The 25,136-nt window shown below is 46.0% G+C and overlaps 1 protein-coding gene across 4 annotated transcripts in view; it reads right to left on the bottom strand.

Moving 5' to 3' along the window:
- LOC146354893 (monoacylglycerol lipase ABHD6-like) overlaps positions 1–24,457 on the bottom strand; it is a 41,726-nt gene extending 17,269 nt beyond the window's left edge. The window contains exons 1-4 of one of the 4 annotated variants that reach the window (XM_084840128.1): positions 24,199–24,457; positions 7,348–7,493; positions 772–928; positions 174–287 (exon numbers count right to left, since the gene is read on the bottom strand). In XM_084840128.1, coding sequence (XP_084696254.1) covers positions 174–287; positions 772–928; positions 7,348–7,466 — 390 coding nt within the window. In that variant the 5' untranslated portion in view covers positions 7,467–7,493; positions 24,199–24,457. Of the gene's footprint in view, positions 1–173; positions 288–771; positions 929–7,347; positions 7,494–23,543; positions 23,613–24,198 lie in introns of those variants that run through there. The other 3 variants (XM_084840130.1, XM_084840132.1, XM_084840131.1) reach the window with 3 other exon arrangements.
- Between the last annotated feature and the right edge of the window lie 679 nt (positions 24,458–25,136).

The raw sequence follows: 25,136 nt of genomic DNA, 5'->3' as shown, positions 1-25,136 counted from the left end.
TTACCTGTCCTTTAAAAAAAAAAAAAACATGACCTCATCTTCAAAAAAAATTTTCTCTTCACCAAAACTAAAGTCACTTCAGAACAATGAGCCCAAAACTGGTTCCTGCATTCAAGGAGGTAGAACCAAGAGAAGGTCACAATAACGTTGAGGTCCATTTCTGGAGTCTTTACCTGGTGTATTCTTTTCACTTGTCCATAGATTGAGAAGTCATCCAAGGATGACCGAGTAGTGCCCGCGTGACCTGGCATGTCAACACAAATCAAGTGTAGGTTCTTCGGAAGGAACTGCAGAGAACAAGCACTAAGTGGTTAGGAAGTGGGAAGAGATATTTTGCTAAACCAATTCATCAAAAGCAAAATCAGAACAAGTTTCCAGCCACTACCATTACAGAATTGCCATAGCTCAGTGGCACAGCCCCTGCTTTGCATGCAGAAGGTCCCAGTTTCGATCCCCAGTATCTCACAGAATCATAGAACAGTAGGGTTGGAAGGGGCCTGCAAGGCCATCGAGTCCAACCCCCTGCTCAACGCAGGAATCCAAGTCAGGGCATCCCCGACAGATGGCTGTCCAGCCTCGTCTCCAGCAACATCAGGAGCCCCACGGGCTATGCAATACACATGTCCAGTGGCCGTGCAAGCTGGCCACAGAAACATGGCTAATCCACTGTTAAAGCCACATGTCAACCACCCTTAGCCACACCTTGGCACAAGAACAAAGTTCTTTTCGCCGACGTAGAACTGTTTTACTGCCAGAGAAACAGAAGCCTACCTTGACTAGAGCGAGCCACATATCTTTGTGGGCAGAGAATCCATGCAACATGAGGACAGAGGCTCTGTGGCCGGGTCTCCCTCGGCAGGAATAGCAGAACTGGTAGCCGTCATAGTTCACGTATCTAACTTGCATGCCCAGCGCTCGACGCCAATACCTGGCAACAGCAAGAACATTTCAGAGCAGAAGGAACGCAGTGCAGCGATTACAGCGCCAGCGTAAAAGCATTTGTATCCTGGCTTTGCTTTGATGGACTCAAGACGTCGCTGCCTGCCCCTCCCCTTTTCCACTTCTGCCCCATCTTATCGGACACCATCCAACCCATAGCAGAGCAATACACTTATAACATGGGGGCACGAGGAATCCCAGCATAAGAGTATTGGTGGCTGTTACCATCCTGGCACTGGAACCTGTTGAAATAGGGCCTGCTGGTTATCCTGAAATCAAGCAAAAGATTAAAATGAAGGGAAACTGTTTGCTAATCAACTCAGAATAGTAAGCTTAACACTGGGAATTGTACACAAATATTGAGTTTTCGAGATGCACTACGGATTGGATATATATTAAATTAATATATACATCCAAGGAAGCTGAATGGTGAGTCCTAGGACAGGCAAGAGGACACAGTGCATAGTTAAATTATAGAATTGCTGCCACAAGGTGTGGTGTTGGCCAAAGCCTGCTCTAGATGACTGGGTGTCTCTCCTCACATGGACCTGGTTCACACGTAATGACAACCTAGAGTACTGGTTGAGTATGGGTTGCTGTTGAATCGTGGGTTGCTGTTGAATCATGGGTTGCTGTTATGTGTAAAGTCTGCACTATGGTTGAACTACAGCTTGTTAAACATGAACAACCCAGGAAGAGATCCCATGGTTTGTTGTTGGGTTGTGAATTTTGGTTTGTTCATAGTTAACAATCCATAGATAGTGCAGAGTTTGCACATAACAACAGACCCACAATTCAACAACAATCCATGGTTCGATGACAACCCAAACTCAACCCATTATCTACCCGTACTCTGGGTTGTCATACATGCAAACCAGGTCATTATCGGGAGCTGCTGAGATTCAAACTGGTAGTGTTTGGATCCGTGCTGCTGCTGCTCCAAGAGGTATGCTACCAAACTGCGGATCGCAGCATATTACCCTCACGTTCTTGGCTGACTCCACCCAACCATACTGGTCACTGGACCCTTCTGGACAGAAAGGAATATAAAAGGCCTTCCTGTTCTATTTGAGCCTTGCCCAAGCAACACAGCCTTCGTAAATCCTTTTGTTGTTCTCCAGTCCTGGCTTTTGTCTCACTCTTGAGTCTTGGTTTGTCCTTCAATTCCAACTTGCTCTTCAGTCCTGACTCCTGGCTTCATCCCTTGGCTCTGATCCCCAGATCAAAGCATAACTCTGCTTTCTGGCTCATCTTAGACCACTGCCTATGAGTCAGCCCTGATATTTTGTCTTGAACCAATATAGCTTTGTTTTACGTCTTTTGTAAATTTTCTGTATAGTTCAATAAATATTTGGGGGAACACGTGTATATATTTTCTAAGGATCTATTAACTTTAAATAAGTTTAGAATGGAGGTATATTGTAGTAATTATCTATATCTCCATAATTTAATTGCATCTCAACATGTTTGTTTTGGCTGCAACATTGGATAACTGACCTTTACATTGTTCCAGTATTTCAACAGTACAATCTCTCTACTGCTATCTTAATTTTTCAAATTAACAATTCATTTTTAAAGGATCCGAAGGCACTGATGTAAAGCTTGTTACTCTCAATTTATACTGCCAAAAGGGAGTTCAAGGTCTGCCTCCCATCTGTATTCATTATTCCATTAATACATTGACAACATGTTAGCATGTAGAGGGGTCAGTCTTCAAATAACAATCATGCCACTTTTTATATGCAAAGTGTTGCAACATCCTTATGCCAGTCATCTTCACAGGATGAAGATGAATCACTACTCCAGTTTTCAAAATGGGAAATAATATTGGAACTTGCAATGCAAAGCTATCCAGAAAAGAAAAGAAAAGAAAAGAAAAAGAAAAGAACCCCACACACATCAGAAGAAATCTAAACTCATTTATCCCAAACCCTAATCAAGCACTATCCACCAGAACATAATGATCCCGGGGAGATGGGAATACCAGACCACCTTACCTGTCTCCTGACAAACCTGTACAAAGGTCAAGAAGCAACAGTAAGAACCGGACATGGAAAACCAATTGGTTCAAAATTGGGAAAGAAGTACGACAAGGCCGCATATTGTCGCCCTGCTTATTTAACTTATATGCAGAGTACATCATGAGATGCCGGGTTGGATGAATCACAGGTCGGAATTAAGATTGCCGGGGGAATTATCAACAACCTCAGATACACAGACGATACCACCCTAATGGCAGAAAGCGAAGAGGATCTAAAGAGCCTCTTGTTGAGGGTGAAAGTGGAGAGTGCAAAAGCTGGTTTGAAACTCAACATTAAAAAAAACTAAGATCATGGCATCTGGCCCCATTACTTCCTGGCATATAGAAGGGGACAAAATGGAAGCAGTGACAGATTTTATTTTCTTGGGCTCCAAGAGCACCACAGACAGTGACTGTAGCTTGCTTAAAAAATTAAAAGACGCTTGCTCCTTGGGAGGAAAGCTATGGTAAACCTAGACATCATAGTAAGAAGCAGAGACATCACCTGGCCGACAAAGGTCCATCTAATCAAAGCTATGGTTTTCCCAGTAGTAACGTATGGCTGTGAGAGCTGGACTATAAGGAAGGCTGAGTGCCGAAGAATTGATGCTTTCTAACTGTGGTGCTGGAGAAGACTCTTACGAGTCCCCTGGACTATAGCGTGCTATGGTCCATGGGGTCACAAAGAGCCGGACACAACTTAACGACTGAACAACAACAAGCAGAGCTACCACTGGACCACGATCAAAAGGATGCAAAACACTACACTAGTGCACGCAAACCGAATCTCCTCTTCCCCCTCCCACTGTCCCCTACACATCCCATTTTGAGGGTGTACATGAAAATTAAGTTGTGCAGTGGGTCTGGAAAGTGTTCCCCAAATACAAAGGACAATTTTTGTTCCCAATTTGTATCTTGATAGAGATGCTCCATATTGACATTGTCACCACCATACCAAAAGGGATTAGTACTATGAAGAACAAGGTATTCTGACCAATTCACTCAAGTGATCCCTCACATAGCGTTAACATGAGCCGCTGATGCCCCCAGTAATAAACAGTCAAGCACACAGAAAGAGATGGGGTGGGTGTGGGGAGGAAACAGTAAAAGACCACACCAGGCATTTCCATATCTCCACCAAGCACCACAAAAGGAACACAACCGGATTGGGATGGGGTAGGGGGGAGATGTGATTATCATATTTCTGCAAGCCCCAATATGTTCCAGGATCTTTATAAACCAAAGATACACCCATGAATCTTTGAGAGAGTGAGCTACTTGCAGGCCCATAATGGACAACATTGCAATAAGCTGCTAGAGTGACATATTTAGAATCATCGGATAGGGCAGGAAGAAAAGAGGGAGCGTAGGAGTGTTACCGAGCAACTTCGCTTGATTGAGAAAGAGAATCCCATCCTAAGAAACCTGTCTAAGGGTTATGGGCTTGCTGGACTCTCTCAGAGAGGGTAGAAGTGAGGTTACTTGCTGTTTTGCAACATAAGAGCATTTTAATTTAAAGCCCACCCTTACCCACATGTGAAATGATTTGTAATATACACATCAGTGGTGCAAACGTTCCTGCGAGCTCAGTTTGAATGGCAGGCAAAGGCCTCTAATCCTTGATATCTTAAAAGGAAAGTTCTAGGCATGCTATGAGAACAAGCGGAGAGGAAGGCCTCAGCACTTCAGTGCTCTATTTCCACAAAGTGTGACGGATGAGGAAGCAACTAACTTGGATCTCTTTCCTAAAGATTGCAAGGGGAGATCGATAACATGTCCCAGGGGAAATCAGTAACATGTCCCATTGATGGCAGAGCAGGAGCGAGAATTGGAAGATGAACAGCAAGTATAATGAAGGGAAGGCAGGACTGGAGGTATCCCTTTGGAAGCCTACAGATAACTTCTTTCTGCAGAGTATTTATGAGAGCCAGGCAGCAGATGAATGGACAGAGGTTGTTAGGAAGGCCCACCGGTGGGGGCTACCAGGATGCTGACCCACCTACTGCTTCCCACCTCCCTTCTCCATCTTCCCCAGTCCCCCCATAGCCCAGAGGGGTCCGCTATTTGGAGGGTTCTCCAGTCGAAATCCAGTTTAAAGATAAAGAACCATAAGCAGCCAGGAGAACAGGAGCCTTAAGTTGTGATCAAAACCTGCACCCGGGCAGCAGACAGAACAGGCACACAGGTCCTCTAGTCACAGTGCAGTCACCATTCTGTTGAGATGTATTGTATTTCCATATAAATTACAGTCATGATTTCTAAATTTGCTTCTATGTAAACTTTATGCAAATCTGGGTTCCTGACCTCTTCTATCCTTTTCTTTGGTGATGTGTGAGTGGCTGCCCTAGAAGCTGTGGGTAGCTAACTATCACCTATAACCGCAAAAGCAACTGTGTCATATACTTGTATACATCCCCATCCATGGCTACCCACCCTCTCCACGGAGTGGCGGTAGGGCAACAAAATCTACTACTTCTGTTAACCCAGAGGTACAGTCAGAAAGACATAGGGGGCTTTCTTGTATCATTACAAAGAGGAGACTGCCGTTGTGTGAAATAAAAACATTCACATCGAAGCCTCAGAGAGCTGTAGCTATTTCACAACGTTCGCGAGCACCCCTTACAAAGAGTCGATAGGACAACGCTAATTCGGAGCTGCTCCGCTAATCTGACCTAAGGCTGACAGAGCCGCTGGAAGCCTTAACAGCAGTAGCAGCAGCACAAAAGGCAGCTGTCGCTCAGCCCCATTAACGCTTCTGTTCCATCAGAATGGAACTCAGCCCCATTAACGCTTCTGCTGGTAAGGTCCCTTCACGAGAGGCTCACTGTGCAATTCAGCAGGATTCCCACAACTTGATGCAAAAGAGATGGCCAGAGAGCTGCACAGAGAACGTTCTCATCATCATCAACACAATTATTCAATGCTGGAGCATGAGAGCCAGTTCCCATGTTTCCAGCAAGACTGCTTTTCCCTGGCTTAGCAGAACCATGCCTTCCTCCTCCTCTTGCTCGATCCTTCCCTTGCTGGCTCTCCTTCCCTGCACCAATCTTTTATGCAGTCCTTCTCTTGTTAAGTCCATTCCAATCTCATTGTAACAATTACTCCTGCTTAGACATTTAAAATAGCTTTTCTGACAGCCTCTCTGGCAAGCAATTTGTCCCCACTCAGAAACAGGCCAAAGAAATCTGTATTCATGGGGAGCTAATCGCCCTAGTCAGACAAAGTAACCAAGGTAATATAGTACTGCCTAGCAACCAGCAACAAAGACATGCATTGGTAATAAGATAATGCAGAATTCTTTCAGCAGCATTTATATTAATGGAACACTAACAGTAATAACCATTTTACGGGATAGATGCAGTTGAAGGTTTACTTTTATTCTAGTATCCTGTTACCCATCATATATTATATATTACAGAAACTTTAATATTTAAATGTAATATATTACTTAATAACCATGCCCTCTGTAGGCATACTAGGGAAGTGTAGGCATACAGGTAGCAGGTGAAGAGAAAGATCTCTACCTGACATCTTGGAGATCTGCTGCCAGTCAGAGTCAACAATATTGGGCTAGATGAACCAATTGTCTGACTTGGTGTAAGGCATCTTCCTATGAAAAGGTCGCATGCACAGATGAAGCCCTCAGAAGAAGGGGGTTGGGAGACTGAGTGAATTACCTATGCATATGGCTGATCATATCATCAGGGGTGGGCAACTTGTGGCCTTCCAGGTCTTCTGTCCTATAACTCCCACCACCCCTCACTATTGGCTTGCTGGCTAGGGCTGATGAGAGTTGTGGCCCTCCAGATGTTTTGGTCTACAAGTTTCCCAGCCCTGTGTTACATTGTAGGTATCGCAGTAGCATAAGAGTATTCATGCTTCCCCACCACATCTAGAGAGGAGTCACTTTAGGTGAAATTATGAAGCTGCCTCCTCAGTAAGAACACTACCTGCTCAGTCCAGAGATACAGAAAGTTTTGTCATCCTCTTGACCAGCCCCTTTGGGACACAATCCTATGCAGGTTTAGACAGAGAAAAGGCCTACAACTCGTCTAAACATGCATAGGATTGCGCCCTAAAACACTCCCAGTGTAGTGGTCAGGCTGGGATCCAAGGAACCCTATGCTCCCAAATGGCTCTATGTGCACACCCACTTGTGCCTCTTCCCACTGTGAGCTAATCACGCTACACTGGACGCTGGCGTTCAGGGAGTTGTGGTATGGAGGAGGCCGCTTCAAAACAAGACAAGGGTGCCCTCTGAAATTAATAAAACTGCTTATCTTCCACTCTAACAAAGGCAAAGCCTGCAAAGTATATACGCCTTCTGCAAGGGCAACCTAAATTGGAACTGTCGTTCTTATATCTGACGTGAGGAATAAAGTGCTTACCAGTAGTATATTCTGATCAGTGCTGAAGGCCACAGGAGGAAAGATGCCACAAATGCCAGAATGGGAATGGCCAGTGTGCCCCCCGCGATCACAAACATGTTTAGCACATCAAGATCCATCTTGCCCTCCTCGCTGCTCTGCCTCACCTGCATGAATAAAACAAGGGCCAAATGTCAGCTTGATTAAATGATAACTTTTCTATACTGCCCAATAACCAAAGCTCTCTGGGTGGTTCACGAAAATTAAATCCATAAAACACAATATGATAAAACATAATAAAAACCATTAAAAGTTTAAAACAGGGGTGGAGGAAAACAAAGTAAAAGCCAGAATAAAAGCCAGCCGCAGTGTAAAGATCTAAAAACACAGTAACACATCTAAGCAACAAAACTGAAGAACTAGGTCCTTTTACCTGGTGCCCCGAAGACCACAATGAGCCTCTCTAGGAAGCACTAAAATTAAATCTATCTATCTATCTATCTATCTATTTATTTAAAACCCCTGGCCACTTTTCAGGGAAGAAGCCCTCCCAAGGCAGCTCACAGCAATAAAATACATAAAAACAGTTAAAATATTAAAAGCGATAAAAACGTAAACACAATAAAATAGTGATAAAAGCAACAATTAAAGCCGACAATAAAATATTGAACAATCATTAGACCCATTCTTACGGTGAGAAGTAGAACGTGCAGGACAGGTATGGCACAAAATTGCCATGCAGCCATGAGGTGTGGTTTGCTGTTCATGCCCCCAGCTACAAGAAGCCTTTGCAGAGCTAGTCCCTATCTACGTAAGAGTCAGAATGATGTCCCAGTTAAAGTAAACAAGGGAGCCTCAGTGGCCCAGAACTACAGATGAACCCACTGGAGCCAAACCTGCACAACCTGTGACCTGCTAAACTGAATGCTTGACAACCCCCGTTTCTGCAGTTCAGAACAGACAGAATCCCCCAGCCCCCCTCACAGTTTCTGTCCCTACTGAGCTTCCTCTAGCTCTGCCTCTGGACCTGACTCAGAATCTGAAACCAAACCAGGGAGCCTGGCTTCCATCCTGACATCACCACACTACAGTCCCCAGGGCATGTGGTGGGGTAAAGGTATCCCACCACATGCCCTGTACTTGTAGGTAGTGTAGGTAGATAATTCTATTATTGTACATCGCTCAGAGTGGCTGGGTAACCAGCCAGATGGGTGATTAATAAATTTAATAAATAAATAAATAAATAAATAACTATCAAGGACACTCCCAATACCAACCACCACAGGCCCATCCATTCATTCATTAAGAACAGAAGAGCCCCTGCTGAATCAGACCAAAGGCCTATCTAGTCCAGTATTCTATTCACACAGTGGCCAACAGTGGGGAAGCCCACAGGCAGGACATGAGTGTTCTTATCCACCATCAGCTAGGATTAACCGTTTTTCCTCTGACGGGGGCTTTCTGCCTTTAAAAGCTGCATCACAAACAGAAATTCAATAGATACAGCTTTTAAACCATAGAGTTGCTCTATGTGGGGGGGAGCTGCATCTATTGAATTTCTACCTGTCATACATCTGTTAAAATACACAAAGCAACCCCAAATCTGATATCAGTAGTAGTGTGGTTCAAGAACAAAAAAACTTCTGTCCCTGGTCAATCAATCAATTTATTGATCCAGTCAACAGACCACACAAGTCAATATCACGACATATTAGAACTGGAAGAGACTGTATGGAAAACAACATAATAAAAGGATTATTCACATCCTCCAAACTGCCAGCCAAAAATTTAGTTCCATTCTTGACAGCAAGTCTTGTTTATGCCTGTTCAATTACTAACCAAAGAACATAAATTAGTCCCCGAACCTACATGCATCTTTTATATATGTACAATGAATATTCTCATTCACAATATTAGATTCTCCCAAATAAGTATTTGAAGAATGTTTAGCATAAACATAAGCAGGGTTGGGATATCACTGGAACAGTATTAATCAGAACTGATCAAGGAAAAACAGGATAGGACACGTCAGTGTTTGGAAATTTTCTTCAAAAGATGCATCAAAGGGTCCTATTCTGAAACAGAATTCCCTCCAGACTTTGGTCAAGGTTACTGGGATGGTTCAGAAACTCCAGCTTGTACAGAATGTGGCCGCTGAGTATTGGTAGGGGTGAGGCGATTCGATCATCGCCTATTAGGGGTGGACGAAAGTCCCTTACTTTTCGCCGAAGCTTGTTCGTGGTGGGGGGGAGGCGCTTCGCTGCTCCCCCCGCGAAGTTCAGGCCGGGGGGGGGAGGCTTCCCGCCTCGCCCCGGCCGAAATTCAGGCCGGGGGGGAGGCTTCCCACCTCGCCCGGCCGCGAACTCGAAAGTTTTGTTTTTTTTTTAAACGCCCCCGTGATAGGCTACGTGACGATTAACGTAGCCTATCACGGCTAGATCTGCAAAGTCAGCCATGATAGGCTACGTTAATCATCACGTAGCCTATCACGGGTGACTTTAAAAAAAAAAAGCGCGTACGCTAATGGCGGCCCCCATAGGGAGCCACCATTCGCGTTCCTTATTTGGTCGCTGTAGTCTACGGTGTAGTGGCTAGAGTGCTGGACTGGGAGTCGGGAGATCCGGGTTCTAGTCCCCACTCGGCCATGGAAGCCCACTGGGTGACTTTGGGCCAGTCACAGACTCTCAGCCCAGCCCACCTCACAGGGTTGTTGTTGTGAGGATAAAATGGAGGAAGGAGGAGGATCATGTACGCTGCCTTGAGTTCCTTGGAGGAAAAAAGGCGGGATATAAATGCAATAAATAAAATAAATAAATAAAAAATCACTTTTAATATTTCAATTGTTTTTCTGTATTTTATTGTTACAAGCCGCCTTGGGAAGGCTTCTGCCCTGAAAGGTAGCCAAGAAAGGTTTTAAATAAATAAAATAAATAAATATGCATTCAAAGTACAGAACAGGCTCAGAAAAAAACAAGCTCAGCCCTGATCACAGACCAACAACTAATCGTACCAGCTCGCCCTTCTAGCCAAACTGATTTTTATATCTCAGATAAGTAGCATCCAGGCAGGGAGTACGTACTACTGTACGTATGGTCTTACAAGTTTGGCCACTGTGGTCACTGTGAATGGCCACCTGGCAAGCTGCTGTGGACTTGAACAAAATATTATTAATCTTCCTGGATAGTCAGGAATCTCTTTCCAGTCTTTGGAAGTCTTTGAACTTTGGCTGTAGCTGGTCTTGACAGATCTGATCCAAAGATGGACACACACACACACACACAGCTCTCTTCAAAAATGGGAAATGTTACTGAATACACAAGAAGCAGAACTATACACAATAAATATTCTTGAGAATTAGCTGATTGGCAATATGCACTATATGAACTCTAAAATAGACTCAGTTCATAAATTACAGACACACCTAGACAGGCTAAGAAAATGTAACAAAAGGCGAAATGGAGAATGTAAACATCCATGTACCAGGTCTGGATGGTGGGGAAATTAGCTCCAACGTCTGCTCAGCAGCTAAACTAAGGGCTGTGGTGCAAAGAGGGCCGTGGATGGCGCATCCAGGTTGAACTGGGCTGGACTATGGCTCTGAGGCAGACAGATCTAAGCAAATTGGGGCCCTACCTCTACTGGGAGAGAAAGGGTTGGGGATGAGATGGCACAAACAGGGAGGAGAAAAGAGTTCCCAGATGTTTGCCTTTAGTGGCAGGTGGCACAAGAAGGCTAGTCCTGGCGCATGGTCACCATGACGAAAGGGGCAGGACTAGGGTTACATGTGCATCGCACACTTCCTCCTGCTCCTTTCACCAGACTTCCTTGTGAACCATTTCTGCTTTATCAAGCCACCACAGGAACTCACCAATAAAACAGAAAAGGCTCACTCGGAAAAAGGGAAAGACAAAAGGGGTGGGGGGAGGAAGCCTGGACACGATCCTTCCCACTTGACAACAAGGGCAGGGCTGCAGCAAAGTGGCCAGGTTTACAACCAAAACCTGGTTCAGATAGACTGAACTGCAACACACTCACACAAGCACAAGATAGGACATTGGGTACAGGACTGGAGGCTACAATTTCTGGTGCAAGGACCTCAAAAAGATAGGAGAGGGCTTGAAAGATACCTTTCCTAGGATCTTGTTAAATCCCTCCTGGAGATGATGCTGCGGTGCGGGGAAACTCTCGAGGTTTCAGCAAAAGAAGAAAGCCTGGAAAGAGGCTGCAGGTGGGTCATTGCTTCAGCTAGAACAGGGACCGAGGCAGCCAGACTTCGGTGGTTTGGAATGAGTGGGTAGCGAGGCCATGTGGTGGAATACCAGCGTTCCATGGCTTCAAGTGATTTCAGGACAGGAGCGAGAGCCAAGAGGTATAACCAAGACGAACTGGGCTTGTCACACAACCAGCGCATGGGGGGAGGGGTATCAGGCCCTTGGGAAATCATGGAACTTCCCTGGCCTATGTGGGGAGGCAGGAACCAAACGAATGATATTTATAGAGTTTGAACAAACACTACAAAGGAACAAAAGGCCCTGGGTCCAACAAAGACAGTAAAACAAAAGTGAGGAGTATACTCTTAGCACAGTCAGTACTGGTTTCGGACAAGGAGACCAAAGGTTAGGATGACTCATCGTTAAAGCCATTAAGACTCCCAAAAGGGCTGGCTGGGCAAAACTGAATCAGGACAGCTGCTGTGCCCCTAAGCTGCAATGCTTAAGACTGGGAAATTTCCTGCCAATGATTCTATCACATCTGGATGGGAAACTGCTTTGTGCCACAGGTATGCATGCATATCTATCTCCCTGACTGCTGTGCCTGATCCAGTTACAGGACCTGTGCCTGACCTAATTCTTAATCAAGCGCTGCTTGACCGAGTGGTGCTGCTAAATCAGGACCTGAATTCTTGACTTACTATTGCTGCCCCCATGGCAAGATCACTTGCCAAATAGTCCTGTAATGTCTCAAAGCCTTTCTAGACAGAGTTTCTTAAAGTGAACTCACCATATTCTGCCCAAAGTGTGTAACAATATATCACACACACACACACACACGCACACAAAGAAGGAGACAAACAACATCATGTCTGAAAATAGCCCCAACTCAAAATGCATTCTGAAGCCAACTATGTAGATACAACTGTAGGAAACTATCCCACAACAGTTCCTACTGCCTTCATGATGTTTCCTGATTGTTTTTCCTCTTCCTCTCCTTCTAACAACATTTTCCTCAGCCTGTGAACACTGAGGAATGGGACATTGTTCTCTAACTCCAGCCAACCAGCACACAATAGCTTTCACTGTCAGCAGTTTCTTGCTCAGTGCATCTTTCAGGATTTATTACATAATGTACACAGCAGATTCCTTCAAGGGACGTTCAAAAAACTGAAAATAGAATGGGTTCATCTAGATATGCTGGGCCAATTCAGGATTAAAATTCTTCCACTTGTGAGAAATGCATTTAACACTCAGATTTGCAGACAGATACAGATTTAGGATATAGACATAGATATAAGGGATGTATGGATTTTGTCCGTATTTTTGTGGATTGTAAGGCATTTACAATTATTGTGTGTCGTTTGGTTTTAATTTTTGTGAACCACCCAGAGAGCTTCGGCTATTGGGCAGTATAGAAATGAAATGAATGAATAAATGAATAAATCTTTTGTTCCATTGTCCGGTCATTGATGGAATCGGGGGGGGGGGGGCACCAGAATTTCATTCTACTTGCACTAATTCCCACTAGCACAAATGTAAAATTGCACAAATGCAAAAAATGCTATGGCCCTCTGCTGAACTGCCTGTCCAATGCTGATTTATAAGACTGGAAATTTATACTTGACAAACCAATCTGAATATAGAACATATGCAAAAAGATTCTCCCTCGTACAGACACGGTTTGTTTCATAACTGTATAGCTGCTTGTAGTTAATAGTTCCTTCAGCACTAAAGGTCCCCTATGATGTGTGTGTGTGTTAGGGATGTTGGCGAAATCTTGCAATGGATTCAAATGAGTTTGGATTTCTATGAATCTGATGGGCTGTTTCCAAGTCATGTAGATCCTGAGGACTTTTCACTTTTGGGGTGGGTGAAATTTCCACTAATTTTTGCATTTGTGCAATTTTACATTTGTGCTAGTGGGAATTAGTGCAAGTAGAATGAAATTCTGGTGTGTGTGTGTGTCCCCCGCCCGATTCCATCAATGACCGGACAATGGAACAAAAGATTTATTCATTCATTCATTCATTTCATTTCTATATCGCCCAATAGCCGAAGCTCTCTGGGCGGTTCACAAAAATTAAAACCAAATACACAATAAAACAATTTAAACTATATAGACCATTAAAACCACAATATAACAATACAGCCACAATAAAATCTAGCAGCAGTGCAGGAGTTTAAAATACAGATTTAAAACAGCAAAGATAAAAATTTAGAAAGCTAAAATGCCTGGGAAAATAAAAAGGTCTTCACCTGGAGCCGAAAGGAGTACAATGTAGGCGCCAGGCAAACCTCACTAGGGAGCTCATTCCAGAGCTGGGGTGCCACAGCAGAAAAAGCCCTCCTCCTAGTAGCCACCCGCCTCACTTCCTTTGGCAGGGGCTCACGGAGAAGGGCCGCTGATGATGATCTTAAGGTCCGGGCAGGCACATATGGGAGGAGGCGATCCTTCAGGTAACCTGGCCCCAAGCCGTTAAGGGCTTTGAATGTTAACACCAGCACTTTGAATCGGGCCCGGAAATGGACTGGCAGCCAGTGCAGCTGGAAAAGTACTGGCGTAATATGAGCTCGCAGGCCAGTCCCTGTTAACAATCTTGCTGCCCTATTTTGGACCAGCTGAAGTTTCCGGACCGTTTTCAAAGGCAGCCCCACGTATAACGCATTGCAGTAATCCAGACGAGAAGTTATCAGAGCATGGATAACTGTAGCTAGGCTATCTCTGTCCAGATAAGGGCGTAGTTGGTATACCAGCCTAAGCTGATAAAAAGTGCTCCGTGCCACTGAGTTCACCTGTGCCTCAAGGGACAGTTCTGGCTCCAAGAGCACCCCCAAACTACGAACCTGATCCTTTAGGGGGAGTGCAACCCCCTCCAGAACAGGTTGAATATCACCTAGCCGGGCAGACAAACCACCCACTAACAGTACCTCCGTCTTGTCTGGATTGAGTTTCAGTTTATTGGCCCTCATCCAGTCCATTACCGTGCCCAGGCACTGATTCAGAACAGCCACTGCCTCACCTGGTTTTGATGAAAAAGAGAGGTAGAGCTGGGTGTCATCTGCATATTGATGGCACCTCAGCCCACACCTCCAGATAACCTTGCCCAGCGATTTCATGTAGATGTTAAACAGCATGGGGGATAAAATAGAGACCTGTGGAACCCCATGGCACAATTGCCATGGCACAGAGCAATAATCCCCCAGCACCACCTTCTGGAATCGGCCATCCAAGTAGGAGCAGAACCACTGTAATGCAGTGCCTCCAACTCCTAACCCAGACAACCTATCCAGAAGGATACCATGGTCGATGGTATCGAAAGCCGCTGAGAGGTCCAGGAGAATCAACAGGGTCGCACTCCCCCTGTCCCTCACCCGGCAGAGGTCATCCCACAGGGCGACCAAGGCAGTTTCCGTTCCAAAACCAGGCCTGAAGCCTGATTGAAATGGATCTATATAATCCGTTTCATTCAACAGTGCCTGGAGCTGTCCTACAACCACCCGCTCAAGCACCTTGCCCAGGAAGGGGATGTTGGCCACTGGCCTATAATTGTTAACATCCTCTGGGTCCAGGTTAGGCTTTTTCAGGAGTGGTCTAATTACCGCCTCTTTTAAAGCGGCAGGCACCACTCCCTCTCTCAAGGAGGAATTTACAACCTCCTGGACCCAGCCGGACAACCCCTCCTTGTTTGATTGAATAAGCCATGAAGGGCAAGGGTCAAGCACACAGGTGGTCGATCGGACTTGGCCAAGCACCTTGTCCGCATCCTCAGGCCTCAGTAACTGAAACTCATCCAATAAAACTGGACCAGACGGTGCTCTGAACGCCTCTACCAATGGAACTGCATTAATGGTGGTGTCCAATTCATGACGAATCTGAGCGACTTTATCCTCAAAGTGCTGTGCAAACTTGTCACAGTGTGCTACCGAGGGTTCCACCGCCTCTGTCCCTGGCCCAGAATGTAACAGGCCGCGAACCACTCGGAAAAGCTCTGCTGGACGACACTGAGAAGATGCAATGCTGGTGGAAAAGAACTGTCTCTTTGCCACCCTCACCGCCACAGAGTAGGCTCGATAGTGGGCTCTTACCTTTGTTCGGTCAGACTCAGCACGAGTTTTCCATGAGGTAGGTTAGGCTGAGAGTCAGTGACTGGCCCAAAATCACCCAGTGAGCTTCATGGCTGAGTGGGGACTAGAACCCAGATCTCCTGAGTCCCAGTCCAACATTCTAACCACTACACCACACTGGCTCTTGCAAACTGGCTCTTACCAGCTTTCCGTCAGAGGTCAGTTTAAAAGCTGCTCTGTCCAGCCAGCAGATAGTTGCATATGGGACACTCTGTACAATACACTTGCTTTCTACATTCAGAGCTGTTTTTCATTCATGGATTTATCTGGAAAGTGATGTTATTTATTATCAGAAAAGGGCAAAGTATTGATTTCCCTGGCCTCTTCACCCTATTTCTTAATTCGCATGGTTGCTTAACTTCCCTGTCTGTTTAATTTATTACCTTGACACTTTGTCAGCGGGGGCTCCCTCTCACATTTGTAGAAGGATTTCTTCCTCCCTCCCTCTATTATTATAACGATTTATTAATAAATGCAATCCCTGTAATATGCAGCAGCTAGGCTACTAACTAGTGCATGGTATCAAGCTCATAAAATGAAAGATCTGCAGTGATTGCCAATCATTTTTCACGCTCAATTCAAGGTGTTGGTTTTATTCGTTAAATTCTTAAATGGCTTAAGGCCTGGCTATCTAATGGACCTTCTGCCTTATTATGAACCTGCCCGAGTATTAAGATTGGTAGAAGAGGCCCTTTTGAGGATCCTGCCACTTGCAGAAGCCTGCGTTCTCCTGTGTCACTCCTAAATTGTGTAATGCATTCCCCTCAGAGCTTTAATCGGTCCCAGCTCTCTCTGCTTTTAGAGAAGGTGTCAAAGCACATCTTTTTTCACTTGGCCTTTTACATTGTTTTTAATAGTGCTGCTGCTTTTAATGTTCATAATAAAGGTTTTGTTTTTAGGATGATGTCTTCGTTGTTCTTGATGTGTTGTACTCCACACTGGTGGTATTAAATATAAAAATACTATAAATAAATAACTAATAAACATGTCTCCAGACTGATCTTGCAATCATGATGCTTCTCTTTCCACTGTGTATAAGTAAACGAATATATTGTAATCATCAGGGTTAACAGGCTTATTTATGTATTTAACAGCCTGCCTTTCCGCCAACAATGGCATTCAAGTAAGCCACCCCGTCCCTCTCTATCTGGATCAATCATACCCAATCTCCAGCACATCACTGAGTATTGCATCTTACCATCATTTAAATATTATAACTTCACCTTGCAAATTTCTATCACAGTATATCCCCCTGCAACCTTACAACCAGCGCTTGCTGTATGCTTAATGAAGTTCATTATTACGTAAGGTTTTGGTATCCTCCCTGAAACCTTGCTAATCCTCAGAGAACAGAAGCAATCTAATTAATTAGAGACTCCCTCAAATGATCCTTCAAAACACCAGCTTGTTACTCTTACCCCATTTCTCCAAGCAGTGATGGCATGCAGCATTTATATGGGTTTAGTTTCCCTTTGGAAAGAGGTCACTGGAGGAGTACTGGTATTTTGTAATATTTGCATTTACTTACAAATATGCAGGTAGAGCACAGATGGAGGCACAGCTGAAGCACTCCAACAGACAGCTGAAGTTCACAGCACTCACAACCAAGTAGACAGCCAATACCTTAAGACACTTAGGGTGCAATCTGATGCGTGTTTAGACAGAAAAAAGTCCTACAACTCCAAGCATTCCCATGCTGGCCAGGGAATGCAGGGAGTTGTAGAACTTTCTTTTCCTATCTAAATATGCATAGGGTTACGCCCTTAGAGAGCCCACGTTCAGCTCCATCTCTCTCTTCATCTCTGTTTCCTTCATAGTCACCTAGGTTACAACATCCTTAGCTTGGGGTGGGGGTGCCTTTTCTCTCACATGGCAATCTACTGTTCTTTTCACACAGAGACAACTTTCCCCCTCTCCCTGGCTAGAGATCTATCTGGGCGAGTCATCTCTTCTGACCATCACCCAGCCTTCTTGGGTCATCTTAGGTCCCATCACGGGAACATATCACTTGAATATGACAGGCTATCAACATTCTATTGTCAAGTCAGAAGCAGGCCAGATATTGCCTGAGGGCCCTACTTGCGGAAATACAATAGCAAACCCATAGAAAACTGCCTTATAGTGATTCAGACCATCCATCTAGCCTAGTCTTGTTGACATTGAGTGACCAAGGTTTTCCAGGGTTCAGACAGGAGTTTTTCCAGCCCTACCTGGAGTAGATGCCAAGGATTGAACCTGCGACCTTCCACATGCAAAGCCCTTTACCACTGAGTTAAAGCAGAGATTAAGGGTTGCCCAATTTTAAGCTGATCCCTAGAGGTGGGCCTTTAATAACCATTTAAGAACATAAGAAGAGCTGGATCAGATCAGGACACAACAGGAGCGCAACAGCACCCCACCCCCACCCCCGGCAGCTGCTCCATCTGTTGCTGGGCAGATGTCGGCCATAGAGACCTGTCAAGCAAAAGCAGAGCGGAGGCAGCATTTTTGGCTGGTCAAGACGTGCATCTCCATGGCAGGTCCCCGTTACCCACGCATGCTCACCAAACAACATGGTAAGCCACTGTGGGATATGTTACCCCTTCTGCAGAGCATGGGTTACAAGGGCGGCTTAATGGGGGTAATTAACCCATCATGGGCAGGGAAACATCCCCCCACACACAATACAGTAACCCCTCATGGGCCGCTCCCAGAATTTACCCACCATGGCTTAGCATGTTGTCTGAACCCAGACACTGAAACAAATGGGACTAGAGCTGGTCATAACTATCTGAAGTCTGGATCCAACCCCAGCCTTCCCCAACCTGGTGCCCTCCAGATATGTTGGACTACAATTTCCATCATCCCCATCCAATGGCTCCTAGTGCTACCAATTCAAAGACATTGTGCAGGTATTCTGTCTTTTCCACCTTAACAGATGTTCAGAGCTCGATGAGATTTACTCTCAGATCTTGTCTGCAGGTTTAGTCAAGAGTAAGTTCCACTGTGTTCAATTGGGCTCTCCCACCCCAGTGAGCGTGCATCAGATTGCAACCTTAGAAGGTTAACGTGCAAACTAGTTCTTCAGGCACCTTCTAGACCAAAGATTGTTTTTTTTTTAAGAAAGAGCACCTTTTTTATGAAGCACCACTGTAAAAGATGGCACTCTCGTAATGAAAACCCACTTTAAAAAAGACAATCCAAAAATTAATTACATGTTTCTTTGCTTGTTAAAATGAAGCTCTATGCCATCCATGGTCATCCTGAGGTGGTGAGCAATGTACAACTAAACAAATGCTCTTTGACAGATATTAGCTTTCTCAGCTGCATCCAAAATGTCCTCTAGCCCTTCTCCAGCCTGGCACTGTCCTTCATTAAAATCTAAAATCATCAAGCAGCACATCTTCCTGCCCTGCAGAGCTTTAAAGTCATCACTATTTATTTATTTGTTTGTTTGTTTGTTTGTGGGAACTGTGATTCTGCCTTCCTATCAGTATACTGAGAGAAAAATGTGGGACTTTTACAGCTAAAGGCCTAGATTAATGTGACTCCTCCAGAAGAATTCCAGTGTCACATCCACTCCTGCTCAGGCCTATCACACATAAAAGTTCCTCTAAGAGCCAAGGAAGGCATTTTCACCTGTGTTCACTTGGCTGGTGGCCCCCTGGGAGGTTTATTTATTTATTTATATTAAATTTATTAATCGCCCATCTGACTGGTCACCCAGCCACTCTAGGCAATGTACAAGTATGTAATAGAACAGTTTAAAACAATAAAATTGTACAATAAAAACATCATTTTCTAAAAAAAAAAAACTAACCCACCCCAAATGCCTGCCTGAACAACCACATTTTTAATGCACGGCGGAAGCCCATTAAAGAGGGGGCATGGCGGAGCTCCCTAGGGAGGGAGTTCCACGGAGTGGGGGCCACCACAGAGAAGGCCCTCTCCCTCGTCCCCACCAGTCTAGCTGTCCTGGCCAATGGGACAGAGAGAAGGCCATCCAAGGCTGATCTTGTTAAGCAGCCTGTCTGGTGTTGCTGGAGGCGCTCCTTAAGGTTCCTTCCCTCCTTCAGCTACTAGAGTATGTGGCATGGCTCACTGGTTGCCATCGCCTGGAGCCAATTGCCCTGCAAGCATCTTTTGGTGATGTACCTGCTTTCTGCTTGTGGTGTGTAAAATGAGGGAACTGCATAACTCAGTGACTTGGTTCGCACAATCACAGGGTGGTTAATCAGCTTGTTGTCTCACGAGAACCCAGCCAGGATGGCTTGTTCCTGTGGGCTGCTGTAGGGTTCTGGGTGGCTTGTTACCCACGGCAACAAGCCACCCTGGCCAGGTTTGCATGACACAACAAGCTGTGCTGCCCAGAGTAATTATGCAAATCCCCCAAGCATGTGACCAGAACGCGCAGCTAGGGGAATAAGCCACCGTGGTTTATTTCACCAACCACAATCATGCAAACCAGTCCATAGGGGGTTAGTGTTCTGCCTTTGGGGACGCAGAGGTTGGACACAAAAGCCTCTGAATCCTCTTCAACTCAATTTCATGTAATCTGAAAACATCAAAGAGGCAACCTGGTGGTTAAACCAGATAGCCTGATCTGACCATGTGAACTCTGGAACTGAGTTCCAAGTAGTACAGGTGCTTTAGATCAAGGGTGGCCACCTAGTGCCCTTGGTGTTTTGGACTATAACTCCCATAATCCCTCTCCATTGCTCTTGCTGGCTGGATCTTATGTGAGTTATCGTCCAAAACATCTGGGCTTGGATCCAGCATCTTCATTCTACTACCAGAAGGATATCACTAGTGGAACAGGAGTTCCACATCATCTCTTCCCCCCTATAGCTCCCCATGTGCCCTCCAACTCTCCTCTGGAAAGGAGACCAGGTCGCCTACCCCTACTTTACATGGTGGCCCAGGAACTCTACCTGAAAGCAACCTGGTCTGGATTCTCACATGCAGGGATATTGATTGATCCTGTTCCAGACCTTTTTCTACCTCACCTTTCTACAAAGATCCAGAACAGAATAACATAATTAATAAGCACCAACGTAGGCTAACAGGAGAAAATCTAGGAGACTATCATACAACAGTAACTGGATTAAACAGTTAATTTAATTAAAATTAAAAAGTTAAAGCACCAAAGAAAATACAAAGGCCTGGTGCCAAAACGACATCAGCATAAGAAAAAGGAGTGTGTCCTACATATAGTAATACCTAGTTCTCTCAACAGTAGCCACAGCACATGCTTATAGTTCAAAACCACTTTCACTTTAAGAACAGTAAAAAGTAGCCAGAGAAGCCAGATAAGACCAAAGGCCTAACCAGTCCAGCATCCCGTTTCCCACAGCGGTCAACCAGATGCCTCTGGGAAACCCACAAGAAGGATATGAGGGAAACAGGCCTTTCCTTTTCTTACTCCCCAGGAACTGGTATTCAGACACATGCTGCCTCTGATCCTGGAAGTAATATATAGCCATAATGCTGGTAGCCATTGATTTGCCACTGTAAGACCCATGTTACAGCGGTATTCCCAAGCAGCGGTCTATACAAAGAACAGACACAGCCTCACACACAGGGCCAGATGCCAGTGAACCACAGTTACGTCTGGCTCCCCAGTACAGGCCCTCTGCGCATTTAGGGATGCACACTGTTCACACTTGGCATGGTTACTGTGGGAAACACCGGTGGGGGGTGGGGGGTGGCAAATGGGACCCTTGCGCAGAGTGAGAAACTGCCCTGATTTTGACAAGGGGGAAAGAGATGGAAAGCACAACACCAAATTTTAGTAGGGAATCCACACTAGTTTCTTCCTCTTGAAGCAAATGTAAGGAAACATGACTTTGGAGGGGCGGCCAGAAAGGATATATACATCCCAAGAGTATCTGCGCCAATGGGAGCTTTCCCCCCAATGCAAATAGCTGTGTTGGAGGAGGAGATTTTTATCAGGTTCATGGCAGGGAAGGAGTATAATCCCCATCCCTACCCAATGGTGCAGCAAAGGCAGAACCTTGGGGTCCAAGTGCCCACCCAGAGACTGGCAGGTGATCAAGGCATCTGCACCTGGGCCAGCATAGACATAAAAAAAAAAATGTTATAGTCAGAGGTGGCTGGCTGAGCATGTACACGGTTACCTCTACTCATTTTATTATTTTTACTTAAAATCCTTAAAATCCAAAGTGGTGTTTATTCCCAAGTAAGTGTGTTCCACATCAGGGCAGCAGAAGAAAACTCAATTTTATTACTACAGTCATGATGGTGCTTTAATTTAAGCGAGGTTAAAATGCAAAACTGGACATGCTCAGAGTATTCCTTTTTTATATCAGGGTTAGCAAACAGAGGTTGTTGTTTTAGGGGGGTTGCTCTAACATATCAGGAATGGAGAAGCAGTTTTAAAGCATGGAATGAAGGCAGGGTGGTCGTAGCAAAGATAAATTTTTGGTGTGTATAATACACATGGCTATCTAAAGCAGGGGGAGGGATAAAACCATTAAGTCGAGGGTCTAAAATTATCTAGCTGCAACGCAGTCCCTACCCACCTCAGTCCCAATCCCGCCTGGGCCTCACCATCATAACAATTTGTATTTTTAAAACATCCTCGTTAAATGCAAAAATGCATTTTTGGCTGGGCCCTATCAAATTTCTCCATAGAAACCTAGAGGCTCTTCTAATTGCCAAAACTATAGTTCACATCATCTGGGAAGTAAAATCAAATACTCAGGACTTCATTAATCAATTTCTCAGTACCAGGGATAGCTCGCTATATTGTTACGACAGTGACACAAACCAGATGCTATTGCCCTGGGTGTCAGCTGTCCATTCAAATATAGGCCCGGTTCGCACATAATGACAAGTATGGGTTGTCACTGAATCATGGGTTTGCATTATGTGCAAACCCTTTTATGTTTAACTATGGGTTGTTAACCACGAACAACCCAGGAAGAGAACCCATAGTTTGGTTCTGGGTTGTAAACTCTGAGTTGTTCATGGTTAACAACCCACAGTTAACCCTAGTGTGGGGTTCACACGTAATGACAACCCACAATTCAACAACAATCCATGATTCAACGATTAACTTGAGTCCCATTCATTTCAACACGTCTACTCTATATAAGAACAACATTGGATGCTACCCATACCCTGGGTTGTCATTACATGCAAACCAGATCATACACGCCAAGTCTATTAAACACAGAACAAAACATGACACAGCAAATGCTGTGAGGTGCTCTCTGTGCGCCATATGAAAGTGAATACAGGGTATGAAGCAGAAGAAGGCCATTAAAAAAAAGAAGAACTTTCTAGCCAGTGCAGCTTTTATACTGGCATTACGGCATGCCATGAGTGAAAAAAGCCAAACCAGCCAACCAACCCAGGGGAACACTCATGAGATCTCACACACCTATCTTGAATTAATCCTGAACAGCTGATTATTAGCAGCATTTGAGTCTGTCCTCCCAAGCACTAAAGCAGGTTAGAGTTACCACTCCGACATAAGCATGGGCAAAAAATGGGCAAAGCTGCCTCCGTCCCTGAGACAGGAGCGCATTTAAAGAGCAATGGGCAGCCCAATATTACCAATTTCAATGGGAGTTACTCCCGAGTTAGTAAGTGTGCCCAGGCTTGTGCAGCCTGATGCTATGCATGTTTAAGTCCCACTGTATTCAACAGGACTGACTGGCCAGTAAGGATGCACAGGGTGGCAACCCTACCATCTGTTTCATGGGATGGTGTGAATATCGCCAGAAGGAATTTAAAGCCCTTCGCAATTTACCCAGCGGTAACACAGCTCTGGACTGGCATCTTCAGCCTCTGACCATGCAGACATTCTCACTACAGTATCGAGCCAGCCCTTTTTTCTTTTCTGTTTTTCCTCCCTATTCCCCACTGACTCACCTTCTCACCTGATGAAGAGATCTGGAGATCTTGAAAGCTTGCCCACTTGGGGGTGATCGCTGCGTTGGCCTAATAATGGTATTACGCTATATGGATTTTGGATTTATTATTATTACTATGACCAATAAGGCTGTCTTGGGACGGGGTGGGGGTGACTTACTCAAGCCAGTCACCCAAACACAGCCAGCTGCGGGGGGAGGGTTGGGTTCAACTGGGCTGAGATGGGCCTGGGTATTCCTTTGAGCGGAGCAAGCATCCCCTCCCCCACCCCCTCAGCTGCCTTTGCTATCACGGGACAGCAACCAAGCCACCAGGGATGCTCGCGCGGAGCTGCAGAGCTTGGGCGGCCGCTTGGCTCCAATCCGCGGCTCCTGACACAGCAGGCCCCCCACCCCGCCGCGGCCGCCGCCACCGGGGCCCGGGGCGGGCCACGCAGAGCCGACGATGCCGCCGCAGCGCCTTCCTCCAGCCGCCCCCCCCCGCCCTGCCCTGCCCTGCCCCCGCTTTGCTCCCTCCTGCCGCCGCAGCGGCTGCCGCCTTCTCCCCTGCCTCCCCGGACCATCAACAGCCCGAGCCTCTCCGCGGCGCCCGGCGCCCTCGCTCCGACGCCTCCCGCGCGCCCAGCAGCTCCGCATTGCAGGGGCCCCCGGCTGACCTTGCGCCACAGCGCGCGCCCCGCCGCCCGCACGCTACCGCTTCTCGCCGCCCCGGCTCCTGCTGCCCCGGGGATCGAGCCCCACGATCAGCCGCGCCGGCGCCTCACTCCGCCGGCCAGTGCCTCTCCCACGCACAACCGCACGCCTTAAAGGCAAGGTTCACGCGTGATTCGTCACCCTCCGACAGAAAAGGGCTCGGCTGAAGAGTCCTGCGCCGCCGCCTCCCACCGGGCCGGGCCAATGAGACGAGCGTGCGCTGAGCTGCCTCCCCCTTCCTGCCTCGACCCGGGGGGAGGCGGGCAGCTCCGCGCGCTCGGCGGGACGCAACGAGGCAGCGCAGGGGGAAGACTGAGAGCGAGAGTGACGCTGTTCCGCCACGTTTTCTTTCAAGTCCGGCATCGATGCTTCAGAAGGCGCAGCGTGCACGGCAGGCCCACGCGCATGTTGATTCGGAACTCACGTTGTTCCTCCCCGATGCGCTTAGAATTGGGGCCTTAGGGTCTGCAACGTTTGGAGCAGCATAAACTGGGGGGGGGGGGCATTTAGGGTGCAATCCTATGCATGCTCAGCCAGAAAAGAAGTCCTAGAACTCCCAGCATTCCCTAGCCAGCATGGCTGGCTGGGGAACGGCTGGGAGTTGTAGGACATTTTTCTGTCTGAACATGCATGGGATTGCGCCATAAAACAGTCTTAAACAAACAAAATGCTGCTCTGTAGCAGCTGAAAGGGTCAAATTTGCCTTCTTTGCAAGTTACGTTTGTCAGTTTTAGTGCTCCGTACCTGCTACAGAGAGCTAAAATGAAAAAATTTGGCTTGTAAACAAGCTAAATTTAACCCTTTTAGCATTATGCAAAATTTGGTTTGTTACCAAATTTCAGTGGCAAACTGACAATTTTTTTTTTAATAGTGCGGCTCATGAGGGGTGGATTGAAGGAGG

Source organism: Heloderma suspectum, chromosome 2 (assembly GCF_057233095.1).
Source record: "Heloderma suspectum isolate Gila_16-S chromosome 2, 16-S_ref, whole genome shotgun sequence".
Lineage (NCBI taxonomy): Eukaryota > Metazoa > Chordata > Lepidosauria > Squamata > Helodermatidae > Heloderma > Heloderma suspectum.
The sequence above is the reverse complement of the archived record's forward strand: the minus strand, read 5'-3'. Positions and strand labels throughout refer to the sequence as shown.